This window comes from Brachyhypopomus gauderio, chromosome 9 (assembly GCF_052324685.1).
Source record: "Brachyhypopomus gauderio isolate BG-103 chromosome 9, BGAUD_0.2, whole genome shotgun sequence".
In the NCBI taxonomy this organism is placed as follows: domain Eukaryota; kingdom Metazoa; phylum Chordata; class Actinopteri; order Gymnotiformes; family Hypopomidae; genus Brachyhypopomus; species Brachyhypopomus gauderio.
In genome coordinates, this window is record NC_135219.1 from 968406 (window position 1) to 986810 (window position 18405).

Sequence of the window (18405 nt, forward strand, 5' to 3'; positions counted from 1 at the left end):
TTGTAACCTAGCATTAGTTTGTTTTAGTTTCTGTCCTGTTTCTCGTTTTTGATTTCATTAGCCATGTCTCTGCGTGTTGGTTTTGTTTCTGTTACCGACTGCCCCCCATAATCCGACCCTGGACCGTTCTTATGATTCTGCCTATGGATTTGCCCTTAATAAACCTCGCTCTCCCACGCAGATGAGTTCACCTCACAATTACTCCAAAATTACTTCAGCGTTACAATTTGTTGAATATATATCCATGTCAGAAATATATCCATGAGAAATATAAAGATGCTCTGGCATTTAACTGTGGAGAATCCAATTCCCCAACCCCCCCAGTTTTCTTACAAAGAAAATCGGATAATTCAGCAACAACTGTCATGTGTGTCTTGTCTAAACTCTGACTTAACTTTTTAACACAAACTGCATACTCTCATTTAAGGAATATAGCATGAATGAAATTCTATCACTTTCTTCAAGATGCTAAGAAATTGATCTGTGATTTCTCAAACTCCCGATGACTACTGCAGTACATTGCTTGTAGGACTTCCTGCAACTTCGACAAATACAAAGCCCTCAACTTCCACTGTGAACATACTATGATTAACAATAGTTTTATGGAAAAGAGGGTTGTTTCTCATTTCCCCAGGCCGCTAAAAATATACAAGGGGTCACTAACACTGATCTACTGGCTGGTGGGGCAGTGGTGAAACTGTGACGTCGGATGCTGAATGCACCTTTAATTGTTTTGGGTGTTGGCAGGAATGATGTCGAGGCGGGGTGTGTTTCTGCTACATCACCCGGCTGGCCTTCATCAAATGAAATGTGGCACTTCTTTTGCTGAGCCCACAAGCCGTTGTCTGCCAGACTCCTCGTCACGTAATGACAGGAGCAAGCGCAAAGAAGAAATAAATCGAGAATGTTTACACGCTTTGGGGAGGTCGTGGAAGTTGCTCTCTGGGACTTTGACCAAAGTGTGAACTTTTATGAAGACAAAGGCATTAAATTGCCTTGTTGTGATTCGGTGCTAAATGGTTCTGCGTCTGTAGCCACAGCAGATGCTACTCAGTTTTGTGTTTTTGTTCTTTTTTTTAGCTTTGCTTGAAACAGATATTTCTTGAAAGTGGAATGGTTGAAATCCTGCCTCTAATTTGCATTCTGATTTCACTCCATTTCTCTTTGTTATACACAGAACAAATTAAGTTGTGCTGATTAATATCAGATGAGATGAGAGTGTCTTATAATCAGGGTCGAAACCACCTCCCTGAAGCACTTTACATCTCTGCCAAAGTCAAATGTATTTATATAGCGCTTTGATTATAGTGATTATTCATTTATAGTGCTGTGATTGACCTGGCATTAGTACATGCTTGATGACCAAAGCTCACTTTAGGGCATATTGCTAGCCTATGGGACTTGTGTTCGGAGCGCTGGGAGAAGTGAAGGATTTGAAAACGCCAGTTCTCACTAGGCAGAGGGACAGTCTGCGAAATACGTGAGCTAGATTCATTAACTGTGTATCAGGACCAAACATCCTCAGATCTGGGGGGGGGGGGACCCAAGCTAGGTCTTCTACCTCTTTTCCCCCCCAAGTTGTATCACTCCCCCATTTCTGTCCTCTCTTCCCCATCTCTCACTCCCCCTCTCCACCCCTCTCCCCTTTCTGTCTCTATCCCTCCGTATTCATGCCGTCTCTCCCCCCATCTCGGCGACGGCGGCGAGATGGAGACTGTCAGACAGCGTGGTGTTTTTAGTGGCTACTTGGCGTTGATTTATGTGAGCGTTTAAATGTTGTTTAACCCCTCGTGGAGATTGACAGGAGACATGTGACCCTGGCCTCCTCCTCGTTTGACCTTTGCTTGCATATAACTGTGGCTGCAGGACAGGACCAGGAGAAATGAGATTTTTGTGCATCACTAGTTGGGTGTTATAGTAGTTGAAAGTTGGCACTCTTGGTTAGCAAAACTGGTCCAAGCACAAACAACATGTTCTACTTCCGTATGGATCATCTTCCTTACTGATCAGTTATGGGTGACGACAGCTTATGCCAAATCTCTGTTTGGATTTCACCATGTTTGCTGAAATACTAACTCTTTGTTCTTTTATTAATTCGTCTATCTGTTGTGTATTTGGGTGCCAGACATCAGGGTGACTAGCCCAAGGTCCCAGCGCTCTTGCCAACAGATAACCAAACAGCGACGCTTCCGCCAGCGTAGCTGGGTAGCCTAGGGCCGCCATATGTTGTGGTGATGTCTGTAAAATGAGCTCTGTGGCTCGAGGGAGGTGAATTGTGTTGCCAGTTCGTGGCTGGAGAAAAGAGAGCCTGATGGAAACGCCTCTCCAAGTGGTGTTGACTGAATTCAGTTTGTTGCTCTTCTTCCCGCACGCCTCAGAGTTCTGCTCCTCCGTAAAACCTCACAGGACCTTCGAGTGTTCGAGTAAAGACCTGGGTATCTGTGCGTCTGGTCCGAAGGTGCGAGTCCCTCGCTTTCTATGTGAAGAGTACAGTAATAATGGTCTTCTCTACGAGATTACTGAGCGTCCATCCAGGAGGAACTTCCAAAGATCACCTTTCCCCTTGGCACCTAATTAAAGGGCTTTCGAGAAGGCCCACACACCAGCAGAGGTTGCTCGGTGTATTACCCTCAGCGCTCGCCATTAAAAGACAGCTTGGCTATTTTTCAAGACATGGCACATTAAGATGGGGTTGTTTCCCCTCATTTATAATTGTGCATATCCTAAGCGTAGCTCCTCTGAAGCTTCTCAAGAGGCTTTAAACACAGTCCAACGGGACAGTCATTTGAGCCTCCAAAATCCCCCCGATAAACGTCTTCATTAGAAACCCGAAGCATAATTTAGTTATGCATTAGTTACTGCAGAAATTGTAAGCAGTGCTTAAAGTTCGAGAGGTGATATTAAGACCTATTATTATTCAAAACAACGTTACGTTGCTGTTCTGAGATAAGAATAAAACACGCAAATACACATATAACTGAACTAAGATTCCCATTTTTTGACAAGGCGATTTGTCTTGGATTTTGACTTAAATGACTGTTGAGGCCCAGCAGAGCTCAAAACTTTAAAGGAGTAGGATTCTCAGTACTCATGTTATTGGCAAGGTTGTTCCATGGGCGATTATAAATGATTTGGAACAACCATTTTAATGAGATATAGTTTGATCCCATAACCTATACAATTTTAATAAGGAAGGGATTAAGAAAACCATTACAGTTTTAATAGGATGTAGGCTGAAGAATATCGACCCTTCTATACTCTTTTGAGGGAACTCCAGACATCTTCTCACTCTAGGATGATAGAACATTGACACAGACGAATGGCTGGTGGGTCCTGCTTGAAGTCGGAAATCAACCCAGAGACACTCTGTGGTATAGAGCTAAGAGACAGTCTCTATTCATGGAGGTAACCGGTCGTGTGTGACGGTCTTGGTGAAGCGTCCAAGCCCCGTAAAGGTATAGAGGTTTTATCGTGTGTATATATCAGGTCTCCCCGAACTGAATCACGCTCGGTTGCGTTTGTCTTTGGACTATAGCGCATCCATAAAGTCCCAGACGACATGTTCAAAATGGCATCAGGTAATTTAACAGACAGTTGGGAGTGAAAATGTCGCGGTCTGTGGTGGGGGGTTTTTGTTGTGGTTGTCACCAGGACAACAGGACCAATCTCAAACTTGGCAAACGAAGCTTTAAACATTTTCTGGATTGTATTGATTTGCTAATGTGTGGGAGCAGTGGAAACAATAATGTTATGTCTCATTGTGTTTAGATCACATCAGGCTGGTGCTAGTGAGTATACATAAATCTATTTGGCCCCCTGGATTAATGAAGTAATTATCAGGAGTGTGGCTCTGCCCTTTCCTTCGACAGAACCTTCTGTGAGACAATAGCACTCTCCACACTCCACACCCAATCACTGTTATTAGCACTCTATTATTAGACAGTAGCACTCCATACTCCGCTCCGTTACTAGCACTGTATTATTGGACCCCCACGTGAGCGACCCCCACGTGAGCCCCACGTGAGCTCAGAGTGCGTTCTCATCAGTTGTATGGGGTTTTTCTCAGTTTTGTTCTGCACACACACACACAAACACACACACACACACACACACACACACACACACACACACACACCCTCTGCTTCCGGCACGCATAGCTGTTCTTGTTCTTGGAACACGCTGACCGCTGCTGTTTGGATTGCAAGTAAATTTGCAAGTAAACAGCAGGAGGCTAGAGTGATAGACAGAAATAATGATTGTGGGCTATCCAAATGATCAAACTGAAATTATGATTGTTTCCTATCCAAATGATCAAACGAAGATAACGTTGGCAGAGGTTTTGTTCACAAGGTGTTTGGGAGAAATTGTTTGTCTTACTACATGTCTAAATAAATGAATAATTCCACAGCTTTTGATAAATAATCCCTTTTACCTGTGAATAATTTAGCGTCTTGACTCAATATTTGCAGCTTTGGTAGAGCGGTTTGTAACAATATGTACTAACACATTCAAGCAGGCTGGCCTAACTTGGACTTCTTCTTCAACCTTTTGAAATATTAACTAGAAATGTTGGACAAATGTTGGCCACCCTTGCAGTGCTTCACAGTTTATGGCAGCAAACTAGTCTTGTATTATCTCCTTTTCCAGTTGCTGAAAGACTGTGTTTCTCCATCAACTGGACACCTGTGTATTTTTCTACAGCCAATTCTTGAGACTTGAGTGAAAGCTTTTTGATGTTAAGGACGGAGGTAACCGAAGCCCTGATGCTCTTCAACTGTCGGTTTAGTATGACTGAGCTCCATCTGCACCGTGTTTACTGATCTGTGCCCTCTTGCCATGTTTTGCCAAGCGTTACCGATAGCTACCTGGTGCTGGAATCATCACAAGCCACACCTCCTCTCCAGACACAGTGACGGTCTGTTGGCGTTACTGCTACATGACAACATGCGTGTCCTGTATCCTGACGTTCAGGTCGGTTCCTCTAGCCCTTCCTGTGATGTCGTCTGCGGACGTCTCGTCCTCTCACAGATGCTGTGTCTGCAGCTCGCCCCGGGGGCTCAGATCTGAGCGTCTCTATCCCACTCTCACGGCCGACGCTGACCTGGGATGCACCGCCGTTTCCGAGCGAGAGGCCGGGAGCCTCCTCGCCTCGCTCTTTTTCCGAACCTGCCTCACGATTCGCCGAGGGAGTCGTCATTGGGGTTTTGACATTTCAAGGGGAGGCAAAGAAATAGCTTCTTCTCTTCCCCAGCACAGGAGTGGCCTGCCTGCCATCCATTTTTATCGCCACTAAAGATGAAATCTGTGCTTTGGGGGAGAGAAGGGGGAGAAGAAGGAGTGAGACATATATTCCAAACTCATAGGGCTGTCAGATAGCACGCGGTCATACATTCCACTGGGCCCAGTCTCCGGCAGCCGGTGTCCCAGACTGGCGTGCGTTTTCCCACTGACGTTAAGGAGAAAGGTGGTGGTGGTGGTGTCGGGGTGGTGGTGTGGGGGTGGGTGTGTCAGATGATGAAGAGGTGGAATTGATTGGATGAATCAATGAAGGGCAAAGAGACGAGCCCATGGAAGGGAAATGGCCAGACTGCTCCTGTAGCGTTGGCCATACGCCATCGACCAGAGCGGCCCGTTCCACGCCACTCGCAACGGCCCCGCCATCGATGCACGCAAAGCCCGCGGTCATTTTGCAGCCGCGTGACCGCACGTTCACATTATTTCTTGCGGCGTGGCGGCGTGCGAACGTGTGTGACTCTTGTTAGCGGCTTCTGGGCCCCGCGTTGCTGAAGCCACGACTCCTCTGGCTTCGCGCCAGCCCTCGTTAAATCCGTGAAGCCCCCGTCACGGGGCATTCGACCCCCCCAGCGCCCCCTGGCCTCCATCGAGCGTTGTTCTTGCGGCTGGATGTGCGCTAACCCGCCACGCTCTCTGACGTGTTCGTCAGCCTCCCTGTGTCGGGTTCGTGGGTAGAGCGAACGCTCTTGTGTGTGAGGCCTGGGGGAGCCGCAGGAGGTCACGTCGCCGGTGTTTCTCCCCTGGACCTTTAGCAGAGTGCTGGGTGGATATGTTGTCCGTGTCCGCGCATAAAGAGACCAACGGAGAGGTTGATCCCAGATAAGTGTCGTCCGAGAGCCTTTTCCTGACGATTCATGAATATGGCGCTTTCTCTGCTGTCGTACAAGACTGATGATGGAAGTCGGTGATGACAGCGAAGGATGAAGCGTCCGAACGTTAAACACAAACCAAAAAAAACGGTGATGAAAGCGTTTCTGGGGAGGTAGGCAAGTCTCATTAGCATTCAGGCAGAGGAAAAAGAGGCACTTCATTAAGAGGCTAAAATGGAAAAATCGGGGGACCTCTGACTCTGCCTGTGTCTCTCTTTTCTTTCTCGGTCTTTCTCCCTCTCTGTCTTTGTCTCTCTGGAAACAGTGAATTACACTTACTCATCCCATGTCCAGCAGCTGAGTGGTCCAGGGTGTCCAACTGCACTGTCACACACACCTGGTAGACACGCTGGCAAAGACACAGCACGCTGGCAAAGATGTGAGCCACACCTGGCCGCCTCCCTGCGTGTGCAGATGGCGTTTAACTGAAGTCACGCTCAAGGGCTGGACATGGGACACTGGCATCTTTTCCCATCAGGTCTTGCTCTTAAACTCTGATGTGTTGTGTTCTACTATATTCGCTTTGAGGGAGGGAGGAGGTGGGGGTCTTTGGATTCATGGTTCAACAATGACTCTCAAGGACATTTCAGCTGAAAAGTTTATCAGTGTGCTCTCTGAATAAATTCATCTCTTATAATACATCAGAAAATAAGAATGCATTGGCCTCCAAGTCGTCCTTGAAACAACTTTCTCCACATTTTTCTTCAGCACTGAATGTATATTTATTTAAGACTAAGACCTGAATAACACAATGAGAAATTAAACCTCTAAGTAGAAACAACTTTTATTTAATGTATTTCTACATCAATGCTGTATTAAAACAGTTGACCTGTTTAATGGCTGCCGACCCTTCACAAACGTATCTCCTAGATGCCAGGACAGAATCCCAGCAGGCTGGATCTGTTCTTTGCTGGATCTGTTCTTTGCTGGATCTGTTCTTTGCTGGATCTGTTCTTTGCTGGATCTGCTCTTTGCTGGATCTGCTCTTTGCTGGATCTGTTCTTTGCTGGATCTGTTCTTTGCTGGATCTGCTCTTTGCTGGATCTGTTCTTTGCTGGATCTGTTCTTTGCTGGATCTGCTCTTTGCTGGATCTGTTCTTTGCTGGATCTGCTCTTTGCTGGATCTGCTCTTTGCTGGATCTGTTCTTTGCTGGATCTGTTCTTTGCTGGATCTGCTCTTTGCTGGATCTGCTCTTTGCTGGATCTGCTCTTTGCTGGATCTGTTCTTTGCTGGATCTGCTCTTTGCTGGATCTGTTCTTTGCTGGTACTTGTTTCCATGGGGAGAAAAGAAGCATGCAAATTCCACGTTGTCCGAAACCTCTAAATGAAATCTCTGACTTTTCTTTAATAGTCTACATAGGGCACAGTGAGTTTTCTGACCAATGAAAACGCCAAGAATGAGAACATCTTCACATGTTCGTTTTATCATTTTATTCCTGTGATGGTGATCTGTAGTGAAAGAGCACCACAGGCTCCCTCAGCCCAGCTGCCCAGGGTTTTGCAGCCAGCAGGGGGCGCTGGAAGGAGGGCGAGTGTAGCTTCCACCTACGTCCCTAGGAGGTGGACAGACACCAGACAGGGTGAGGTGCCACCTCTAAGATTGAGGCAGAGCAAAGTGTAAAGACCCAGAGATTTTTTCTAAAAGCCTTAGTAAGGGTGTGTGTGTGATCATTTCCTAAATGTTCACACGATTGGTTCATAAAATATTTATAAATGTTCAGTGCAAGAGTTACTTATAAATACCAAATTATCTAAAATTGTGCATATTAATAACAAACGTATAATGCCACCAGGTATCCAGATATAGCAATAACACTGCCTCTCCCGTTGGTCGGGGTTGAGTCCCCCCTTGCGGTCAAATGCACGAAGCTGTACCACTTCGAGTCTTTGGTTAAGACTCCTAACACTACAGCAGCCTATCAGTAACGTGACTGGAATTGTAAGTCGCTATGCATAAATGTTTGCCAGATTTGAAAAACGTAAATTTCTCAGGCTGCGGGTGATTGTAGCGTGGCCAAGGCACCAGAAATGGGCTTGTTAACGCAAAAGCAAGGATCTCTGCTCATGGTGCTGTAGGCGCTTTCAACAAAAAAAAGAGCAGAGAATGGCTGACATTAAATCTCCACTATCTGTCTCATGACATTCCTGGAATATGTTATTATCTAGGGCTACTTACATATTTAAAAGCATGACATGACTGGGAATCAAACTCGTGACCCTTGACCCTTGGTGTCACTAGAACCATGAATAGAGTATCAGACATCTATTCGGACATCTCTTGTTTGCAGAATAAGCATCAGTAGACATGCACGATCCTTGTTTTCACTGGAAGGCTTGGAGAGCCAGGATGTGGTACCTCACGGTGTTCTTCGACTGCCAGAACCGCACGGCAGGCTTTTAATGCAGCAGCACGCTTCGTTCGCCTCTCATGAATGATCTTCGCTCACACACACCCTTTGGTTCCCGCCACACCTGGGATTCGCTTTGCTCTCATTTGGAGACGGCGTGTCTTGCGAAATTCCAGGAACCTCTTTCTATCACAATTCTCCTCGCTCTCGGATTATTTTGAAATAGGCAACCCGTTCATATCGAGAACATTCGGCATCGCCGGTGCGCTGAAAGTCCGTGACGGTATTTAGTGGCCAAGCCGGAGCAGGGTGAATCTGAGAATGTGTACACGCTGGATGTTTAGTCAGGTGGCACCTACTCTAGCTGTGGCTAATCGATTGCTGTCCAATTTAATCAACTGTAAGTTCAATCCAGAATGACGGGTACTCCGTGGTGTCTTTCATGAGTCACCTGACTTTGGCCGAAAGGCAGTTGTTGAGTGAGGAGAGAGAGAGAGAGAGAGAGGGAGAGGGAGAGATGAAGTGGGAGCACTTTCGGTGATGGACACACTCGTGTCCCGAGTGACGCCTGTACATGCGTGTTTTCCTGACCCCTGTCATGGAGCGTGGGGCGTGAAGCCGCTGACCTTTCTGCAGGTGAGCGGAGTCTGATCGGAGCAGGTGGCGCGTGGTCGTGGTTTCACCCCGCTGCTCCACTCTGACGCCCTTCTGGGGATTTGCTAATGGAGTGAGCAGCCGCGTTGTTGGCCGCCAACTTCGATTTCTAAGTAAAATGAAAGCACTTTGTTGCTCACTCTCGATATAGCCTAGCCCTCAGCTGTGTGGATATCAGTCGTTATGACATGCAGCATAGCCTGGGCTATGTTTAGATTACAGGCTGGTTTTCAAACCAGAAAGGCACTTTTTATAATTCTGAGTTGTTATTGTTGTATGAACTATGTTATTGTACTACTTGACCTAAAGGCATCTGATGCATGCATGATTTAATTGCCTTTTCATGGCTGGACGTGAGGAGCCAGACAGAGAGCTCTCAGGTCTGGAGTACACGTCTATAGGACCCGTCTAGAGGACCCATCTATAGGACCCGTCTATAGGACCCGTCTATAGGGCCCATCTATAGGACCCGTCTATAGGACTCATCTATAGGACCCGTCTGTAGGACCCATCTGTAGGACCCGTCTATAGGACCCGTCTATAGGACCCGTCTATAGCAGTGTTTCTCAACCTTTTTTCAATTGTGGCACCCTTTATATGCATGCAAAATTTTAAGGCACCCCAGGGAACGTAAATTGTCGACGGGGGGGTATGGCGAACGTAAAATGGACACAAATTAAGTATTATAATTAAGTATTATATATGGCACCAATATGGTGGTTGGTGCCAGAGCGAACTAGTAACTCATTGAATCATAGATGTGGATCAGAGGTAAGTAAACTAGATTTTTTTATTCGGCGTGAGATATCGGAAGTGTGGCGTGAGAGTTGGCAACCCTGAAAACATACTCTCTGCAACCATCTCCCGGCCAACATAACACAAAAAAGTGATTATTAAGACAGAGAGCACATACTGTGACTTACAGTCAGTGGGAAACCTGCGTAATCACATGCTGACCTTGGTAAGGGTCATATGCAGGTCATATTCACGCTTTGAGCGTGAGACTTACGCATTTTAGCGATTTCACACGCTCTCACTTCACACATGGAATTTCTCACGCTTGAATATTATTATTATTATTATTTTATTATTTTTTTTTATAATCTAATCGCCGCACACCACAGCATATTCAGCCAATCCATCGGTTGTATATTATAACAGGTTGAACCAATCAGAATATAGATCGCGTTGTTGCTTGGTAGACTTCAGCCATCCCGCTCCCCAACCACACAGACACACAGCCGCTACACTATCCATCGCGACAGATTCCAATCCCCCCTGCCTGAAAAAAGCTCACGCCCACCAAACTTGAGAGATCTGGTCATATGAAATAAATTTTAATGATTTTTAAAACGTATAATAACTTCAATTTTTTTAACTATAAAATTTTTTTTTTTAATTTCACATCAGAATATTTTGACGGCACCCCCGATGAAGACAGACGGCACCCTGGTTGAGAAACGCTGGTCTACAGGACCCGTCTGGAGGACCCTTCTATAGGACCCATCTATAGGGCCCGTCTAGAGGACCCGTCTGTGTCCATACGTTGGATTTTCAGCTTTTTAACCTGTAAAATCTTGCTTCGTGTATCTGTGATCTTGGATTGATTTAGGATTAAATCTCCAATTTGCCTTCCTTAATCAGACCCCATCTCCCTTTCTTAATCAGACCCTTCAGCCTTCCTTAATCAGACCCCATCACTCTTCCTTAATCAGACCCCATCACCCTTCCTTAATCAAACCCCATCACTCTTCCTTTATCAGACCCCATCACTCTTCCTTAATCAGACCCTATCACCCTTCCTTAATCAAACCCCATCACTCTTCCTTAATCAGACCCCATCACTCTTCCTTAATCAGACCCCATCACTCTTCCTTAATCAGACCCCATCACCCTTCCTTAATCAGACCCCATCACTCTTCCTTAATCAGACCCCATCACCCTTCCTTAATCAAACCCCATCACTCTTCCTTAATCAGACCCCATCACCCTTCCTTAATCAAACCCCATCACTCTTCCTTAATCAGACCCCATCACCCTTCCTTAATCAAACCCCATCACTCTTCCTTAATCAGACCCCATCACCCTTCCTTAATCAAACCCCATCACTCTTCCTTAATCAGACCCCATCACCCTTCCTTAATCAGACCCCATCACTCTTCCTTAATCAGACCCCATCACTCTTCCTTAATCAGACCCCATCACTTTTCCTTAATCAGACTCCATCACCTTTCCTTAATCAGACCCCATCACCCTTCCTTAATCAGACCGGCTGTGGAAAAACAGACGCAAGCTCTCGTAAAACCCAAAGAGCGAAACACGTTTCCCCCTCGCCGTCAGCGGCACGTGCGTCTGCTCTGCCTTCTCCTCATTAAGGAGTGAATTAAATGATAAATAAACAGCTACTTCCTGGCCTTGGCCGGGGCTCGAGCGCAGGCCAGCTGCGTGATCGGCCGGAGCGTCAACGCCCACGTGGGTCCGCCACGCACCACGGCTGACGTGAGTCACGGACGTGCGCAACAGAGGGCCGTTTTGCGTGTTCTGTTCTGGGGGACGCTCCGGTCTGCCTCCAAACCTGTTAAAAACCGCACGGCTCGAAACCGCACGCAGGAACCATCAACGCCGACAGTGACCCGCAGCCTCCCTGTGTCAGACGAGAGCGTTGATGGTGCACAGCGAGGAATGTTCACGTCCACGTCGCAATACAAGTAGAAGTGTGTTTGGCCTGCGAGGAATTTCTCAGTGTTTTCTAACTTCAGGTTGTTATAGAAGGAAGTGTACCTAATTGCTTTTTTATGAGGCCTTGATGATAAAAAAAAAAAACCTGCTTGATAACATCCAGCATTAGACTGTAGAGAACAGTGCAATTCCAGCCGGTGTAGGACATCTGCCTTGAAAACCCTGGCAAATGTCGAGAAGAATCTTATGAAACAGGTCTCTCAAGCATTCTGCTGTAGTGTTTCCACTTACCCTGCGAGCCCAGACTCCTGTGGAGAGAGCACGCATGCACCGCATCACAAAGGAACAGCTGTGATAACGAATTTGTAAGGGACGTCAATCATATTTTCTGCTTTCTTGAATGTCAGAAATAAACCCACGCCCTTTGATTGGATCACGTTAGATAAAGCTTGGCAAATGCACTCTTGGAAAAGGCAGAATCGATTTGCTGTCTTGTAAATCTCTGTATTGTGAGCATAACACACTGGGCGAAGGGGGGGGGGGGGGGGAGCGACTGAGAGGGAAAGAGAGAGGGAGGGAGGGAGAGAGAGGGACACCCTGAAAAACAGCATGGCTGGAGAGCAAAAATCAATTCGTGGAAGTTGTTTGTTTTTCTGGACTGAAGACACTGGGCTCTGTCGGAGCAGCTAGCAGATGCTAATCAGCTTCATTTTGTTCATTATCAGAACTTACAAACACACACACTCACACACACACACACACACATAGCATGTCTAGCATGTCTTTGCCATCTAATTATACAGTGTTTTCTCACACTGGAAGGATTTGCAGTTATTTCTTTTACTGCGATGCCGCGTGGTTTCGAGTGTCTGAGAGTGTTCCGTCTGCACGTTGTTGTCTGTCGGAGGTTGAAGGTCTCTCTCCGTTCCGCTGTTTTCATGCGAGCTCGTCGTACGCCCTGTTGGACCTCGTGAGTGACCTCGTGGCAGGGAAGGAGAGACTGGGGGAGGGGAAGGGGGAGGGGCTGGGGGAGGGGTTGGGGGAGGGGTTAGAGGGAGCGGGGAGGGAATAAACGACTCGTCTGCCTCGTTCTCCCCGTGAATGACACTGCAGCACTAGCAGTATGGTGCCAGTCAATCACTGCTGGCGTAGTCCCGCCCACCCAGGGCACGTGACCCATGAAATGGGAAAACACTGCCTCCCAAGGACAACGCCACGGCAACCCAGCCGCCAGCCACACGCCAAAACAAACAAACAAACAAACAAAAATGTAATTGTGGTCGTTTCGATTTCAGCAACGTGTGGCGCGTAGAACGAATCGGAGGCCTGTGTGTAATTTACAGCTCGGGGCTGTGTGCATCATTACGCTGGTGCCAACCTCACAGGCTGCGTGTGTGAGTTGTGTTTTGGGGTAGATTTGATTTTCTCTCCCACACACACTTTAATGGCTCCCTGGACCATTAAGGTAGGAGGTGGATTTTCGGCACACTCTCTCTCCTACCTCAGCTGTCTAAGGTGACGGTTCTTTCATTCGTTTTTTTGGTTCTGGCTGAGTTCTGACTACCCATCACACCTGTTCTGTCATTATCAGCAGTAGTTCTATTACCGCGCCTGAAAGTTGTGTAAAGTTTTAGATAAGCATATAGCTAGATGTGCGTTGTACAGAGAGACCTTTACTGTGAAGGCTATTCTCTGTTCCTACGGCTTTTCCGATTTATGGCAGTAAATACGATACATCACTTTCTTCCTGGATGAGAAGTTCTTGTGCAGAAGGAGGATCATCTTGGTCAGCGACCTTGCTCAGTAGAGCCGGGCCTGAGTCCAAAATGTCCATGAGTGTGGGGTCAAGGGCAGGGACGGGTCTTCTCATCCTGCGCTCTGTGTCCTACATCCCCCCCGGCCTACTAAAGGCAATCGACTCAGAGCACAAGGCAGCCCTCTCTGTGCATTTAAATGTGCACTAATTCTGCAGAGAGAGGGGGGAGAGAGAGAGAGAGAGGTCCCTCTCTCTAGTACGACCGTAGCTGCTGTTTCTGATGCGGATCTGTTTTGTATGTTGTTGTTACACCTCTTATTATTTTGTTTGGTCCTTTCTTTCTGTTTCTCTGTCTGTCTGTCTTGCTGCTGTGTCTCAGACGCAGTGATCTTCACTGGGGAAAATGAGGCATTTTCTCCCCATAATGCCTGGGCTCTCTCATGTCTCCCTCTCTCCGCTGCTTTACACATAACGGCCTGTGATTGGGCGATTTCAAGGAAAAACCCTTGAAGATGGACCAGTGTTCGTGTCCTCCGTCTGCATATCCATCTTCTGCTCTCTATCGCACGCCAACGTCCGAGGCTGGTGCGGTGGGGTGGGGATCAGGGCAGTAGCGTGGGCCGAACCCCCCAGCAGAGGGCGTTACTCCAGCTGTTATGAGCTAGGGGTAGTTCTCAGTTAATGGTGGAACGGTGTCATGAGCCGTGGTGTGTCAAAATCGTCTGCACTCTTGTTTCTGTAGTCATGGCTGTATGGTTGTGATTGGGATCGTCTCACGGGTGTCTCCTCCTCAGCGGAGATTTATCCCAGGAGAACCTGCGTGTGCGAAACTGTCGGGCCCCACGCCGGCTCTCCCCTGTTCACGTAATCATATCTGAGTCATGCAAGCCACAACCAGAGGCAGAACCTGATCTCAGATCAGTTTGCAGGTTTTAGACCAATCAAATGGGTCACGGGGTGAGACCGAGGCACGGCCTCGGTTGGTGCTGTGCTTTGATGCTTCAGACCCATAATGCATCACTCTCCACTGCGGAGAGATTCTGTAAGACAGAGTCACCTTCCATTCAGGAGAAACCTCGACACGTGCCAGATACTTCTCTCCCTCCTCACATCTCTCCCTCCGTCCCTGGCTTATTGTTTTGATTGCTGTCTTCACCCGTTGGAGAAATTCCACACACACACACACACACACACACACACACACGCGTGCGCGCACACACACACTCCTTATTATCTCCCTCCCCGCCCCCCTCCTCTCTCCTGCCCCCGGCACTCCCGGAACACTTATTGCTCTGCGTCCCAGGACAGCCACCAGATTTGGAAGGAATGAGTTTAGATTAGTCATCTCGGCGTACCTTCTGGATCCTGTTTTGCTTTTTCATTTTCCCTACCACCACATATTTGATATTCCAATTCTCGACTGCAGCATCTCCGTTTGAACGTTGTTCTTTAATCATGGAGCACTTGGGAGATACTGGCAGCGCTTTTGTTTTCCTTACAGCACATTTTTAACACCACCTTGCTCCTCACAGATTCCTCCAAGCTGTACAGATTCATTCACCAGGGGAAGCCCTGAAGAAATGCTCCACGTATCTTTGACCTGAAGGACCTGAAGGACCATGTTAATCAAAGGGGCCAAAGTCAGATTTTTGCGCAGCTAAGGTTTCAGCTGAGGCGAGATGGCTCGATTCAGTCTCCATTATGACAAGACGGCTCGGTTCAGTCTCCGTTATGTTGAGACGGCTCAATTCTGTCTCCGTTATGGCGAGACGGCTTGATTCTGTCTCCGTTATGGGGAGACAGCTCGATTCTGTCTTCGTTATGGCAAGACGGCTCGGTTAAATCTGCATTAAAACGAGACAGCTCAATTCAGTCTCCGTTATGGTGAGACCACTCAGTTCAGTCTCTGTTACAGCAAGACGGCTCGGTTCAGTCTCTGTTACGGTAGGATAGCCCGATTCAGTCTCTGTTATAGTGAGACTGCTCGGTTCAGTCTCCATTACAGCACGACGGCTCGGTTCAATCTCCATTACAGCGAGACAGCTCAATTTTCTTTCCTCGGCTGTTGTAGAGACGGCTCGCTCCGTAAATGTTTACACAAGTATATTTACTTTTTAATATATTTATTAATTGGAATAGTTCTCAGTTGGGAAATGGAGGGAGAGACGGGGTGATGGAGGGAAGGGGTGGAGGTAGAGAGGGGGGGGGTTGAAGGGAGTGGGGTGGAGGTAGAGAGGGAGGTTAGGGGAATGGAGGGAGGGGAGTGGGGGTAGAGAAGGGTGATGGAGAGAGGGGTGGAGGTAGAGAGAGGGGTGATGGGGAGGGGGGTGGAAGTAGAGAGAGGGGTAATGGAGGGAGGAGGTGGAGGTAGAGAGGGGTAATGGAGGGAGGAGGTGGAGGTAGAGAGGGGTAATGGAGGGAGGAGATGGAGGTAGAGAGGGGATGGAGGGAGAAGGGTGGGGAGGATGGAGGGGGTGGAAAGAGGATGTGATGGAGGGATGGTGAAGGGAGAAAGATGGAAGGATAGAGAAAAAACGCTGTATCCGTTGGCTGGTGGGTGCTGTTAGGAAAGTGTCACACACACAAACATGCACACACACACACACACAGACACTCTCACACACACAGCCATGTAACCCAAATAAACATGCACTCATTCAACAGTGTAACCTAAATAAACACATGCACGCACACACACACACATAATTGAGCTCAAATATAAAACCTGTTCATGTCTTCGGTTATCCGGGTCCGACTACGTGAGCGTGAGAAACCACGACAGGCCTTTTGCGATCAACGGCCACGTGAACGTGATCTGCTGAACCCGAGGACTTCCTGTCTCGTTTGATTTTGCACTGTTGTGTCTATTTCTTGGCAGAACGCCGGGGTGAACGGCTCCCCTTAACCGGCCCCTGCAGACAAGGGAAATTATTCTGTGTGCTTCCGGGCCATCATATCATCACGAAGCACCATAAAACTGAACTTTGCAAATTTGGTTGTACATCATTCTTTTATGATCGCAGTGTCGCTGACGTCGCCTACGACGGACCTTTCCTTGCCGTTTGGACACTTTCCACTTTACCACCTCAACAGTTGGGGACGTTGACAATGACCTCGGAAGACGCCCTTGAAGCTATTATGCCGCGAATTCGAATTTCTCGAATTTCCCCGACGCCGTCCATCGCTGAAGCCTGTCAGGCCGGCTCGGGGGAGCGGTGATCGGAGCCAAGCGCAGCTGTTGACCCACACTCCAGCTCCAGCGCTTTGAAAGCTCCTTCGCTTTTCTTCGCCATTTCTTATCTACCCGCGGGGAGGTGGGGGTGCGAGTGGGGAAGTGCTGGTGTGGCCTACATGGGGCGGCGTTGGGCGGAAATCAAGTAGGCAGGAACCGTTGGGGTTTCTTCACGTGCGACTGCTTTACCCCTTCCAGCAGTGTCTGCTCTGATTGATAAGTCCTTGCTTTCTGATTTACATGTATTAATTTAGCGCTGACGGTGGCACCGGGAACGACTGGGCCTCTGGTGCCTCGGCAGAGGTAGCCGCTTCCAGTCCGGCACGTGACGGTCCGTTGAAGGCTGACGGGCCGCTGACCCCACGTGCGGGACTCACCGGCTCCCACGCTGATGTCTTGCAGCCGTGTTCCCTGAAGAAAAGAGTCGCACTTCCCACCGTCTTAGCCCCCGCCGTACGTACCCTACCGGCTTTCGGAGCCGTAGAAGGTCAGCGGTAGCTAAGCGGTTAAGGTACTTGACCAGCAATCAGAACATTGTCTGTTCAAAGCTCTGCCACTGCCAAGCCGCTTGATGAATGTTAGCTCGAATGCCGTAAAACGCAGTGGTATCGGTGTACAAGAGGTGCACGGTGTGCCTGGCGCAGACTCCGGCTACAAATCATGCAGAATAATGAAGAACCCTGCAGAAAAAGGTCCTTTGGCTGCCCTCACAACAGTGTCTGTGTGCATAGCACTCGTGCAAGGCGCTTGGCGACGTAGGTACCCAGCAACGAAGCAGAACAAGTGTGAGCTGCTGTCTTGCACCTGGGGAAGTTTTTCTTCGTGGTTGTAAGTCCTCCGGTGCCGGTTCCACTGGTGGACGGGGGTCCTGCTCGGACCCGGTTAAAGTGCCTCGTCTTGTTTTGCAGGGAGAGACGGAAGGAGAGCAGCAGCCGGTGGACTGGGTCAGGTACGAGAACTCCTTCTACGTGTTCTGGCTCCTAGAGCGCCTCCTAGAGGCCGGGCAGTGGAGAGGCGGGCCCGAGCACCGAGACCTCCGGGCCCATCTGGAGAGCCAGGTCCTTCCCATGTCGGACGAGTTCCCCCTGCTCGCGCTCTACATGTGGCGGGTCAGCGCTCTTCTCGATCCCGCGAGTGCAACAAGGAACTGAGCTCAGAGCCCCCCCCTCCCCCCCCCCACACACACACACACACACACACACACACAGTCAGACGGGGGCTAATGGGAAGCGGAGAGTTGCCGACTGGGGTCCGTGTAAGTTAAAAGTCCCGCTGTGCACGCTAGTCTGAGCCAAAGCTGTAAGGAAAAGGCCTTCCTCACGTTCCACTGTGAAATATGAAAAATCACTCTGTCCATGACAAATAAAACCAACCGTTGTTCCTCTCCTCCTCGTCTCCTCAGTTATTTGTCTCTAAAGTCTAAAAGAGGTTTACATTTGCCAAGCGTCTTGAGTGGGGCGCCTGGCGCAGACTCTGGATACAAATCTTGCAGAATAACGAAGAATCCTGCAGAAAAGGTTGTGGGTGGGTGTGGAGAGGGGGGTGGGGGTCGAGAGGGGGTTGGGTGTGGA

General features: G+C 48.4%; 1 protein-coding gene across 1 annotated transcript in view; it reads left to right on the forward strand.

Annotated features, from left to right (window-relative positions):
- Window positions 1-18205, forward strand: part of mei4 (meiosis-specific, MEI4 homolog (S. cerevisiae)) — a 34413-nt gene extending 16208 nt beyond the window's left edge. Inside the window, exon 5 of the mRNA XM_077016360.1 lies at window positions 17743-18205. Coding sequence (XP_076872475.1) covers window positions 17743-17985 — 243 coding nt within the window. The 3' untranslated portion in view covers window positions 17986-18205. The remainder of the gene's footprint in view (window positions 1-17742) is intronic.
- Window positions 18206-18405: the final 200 nt, after the last annotated feature.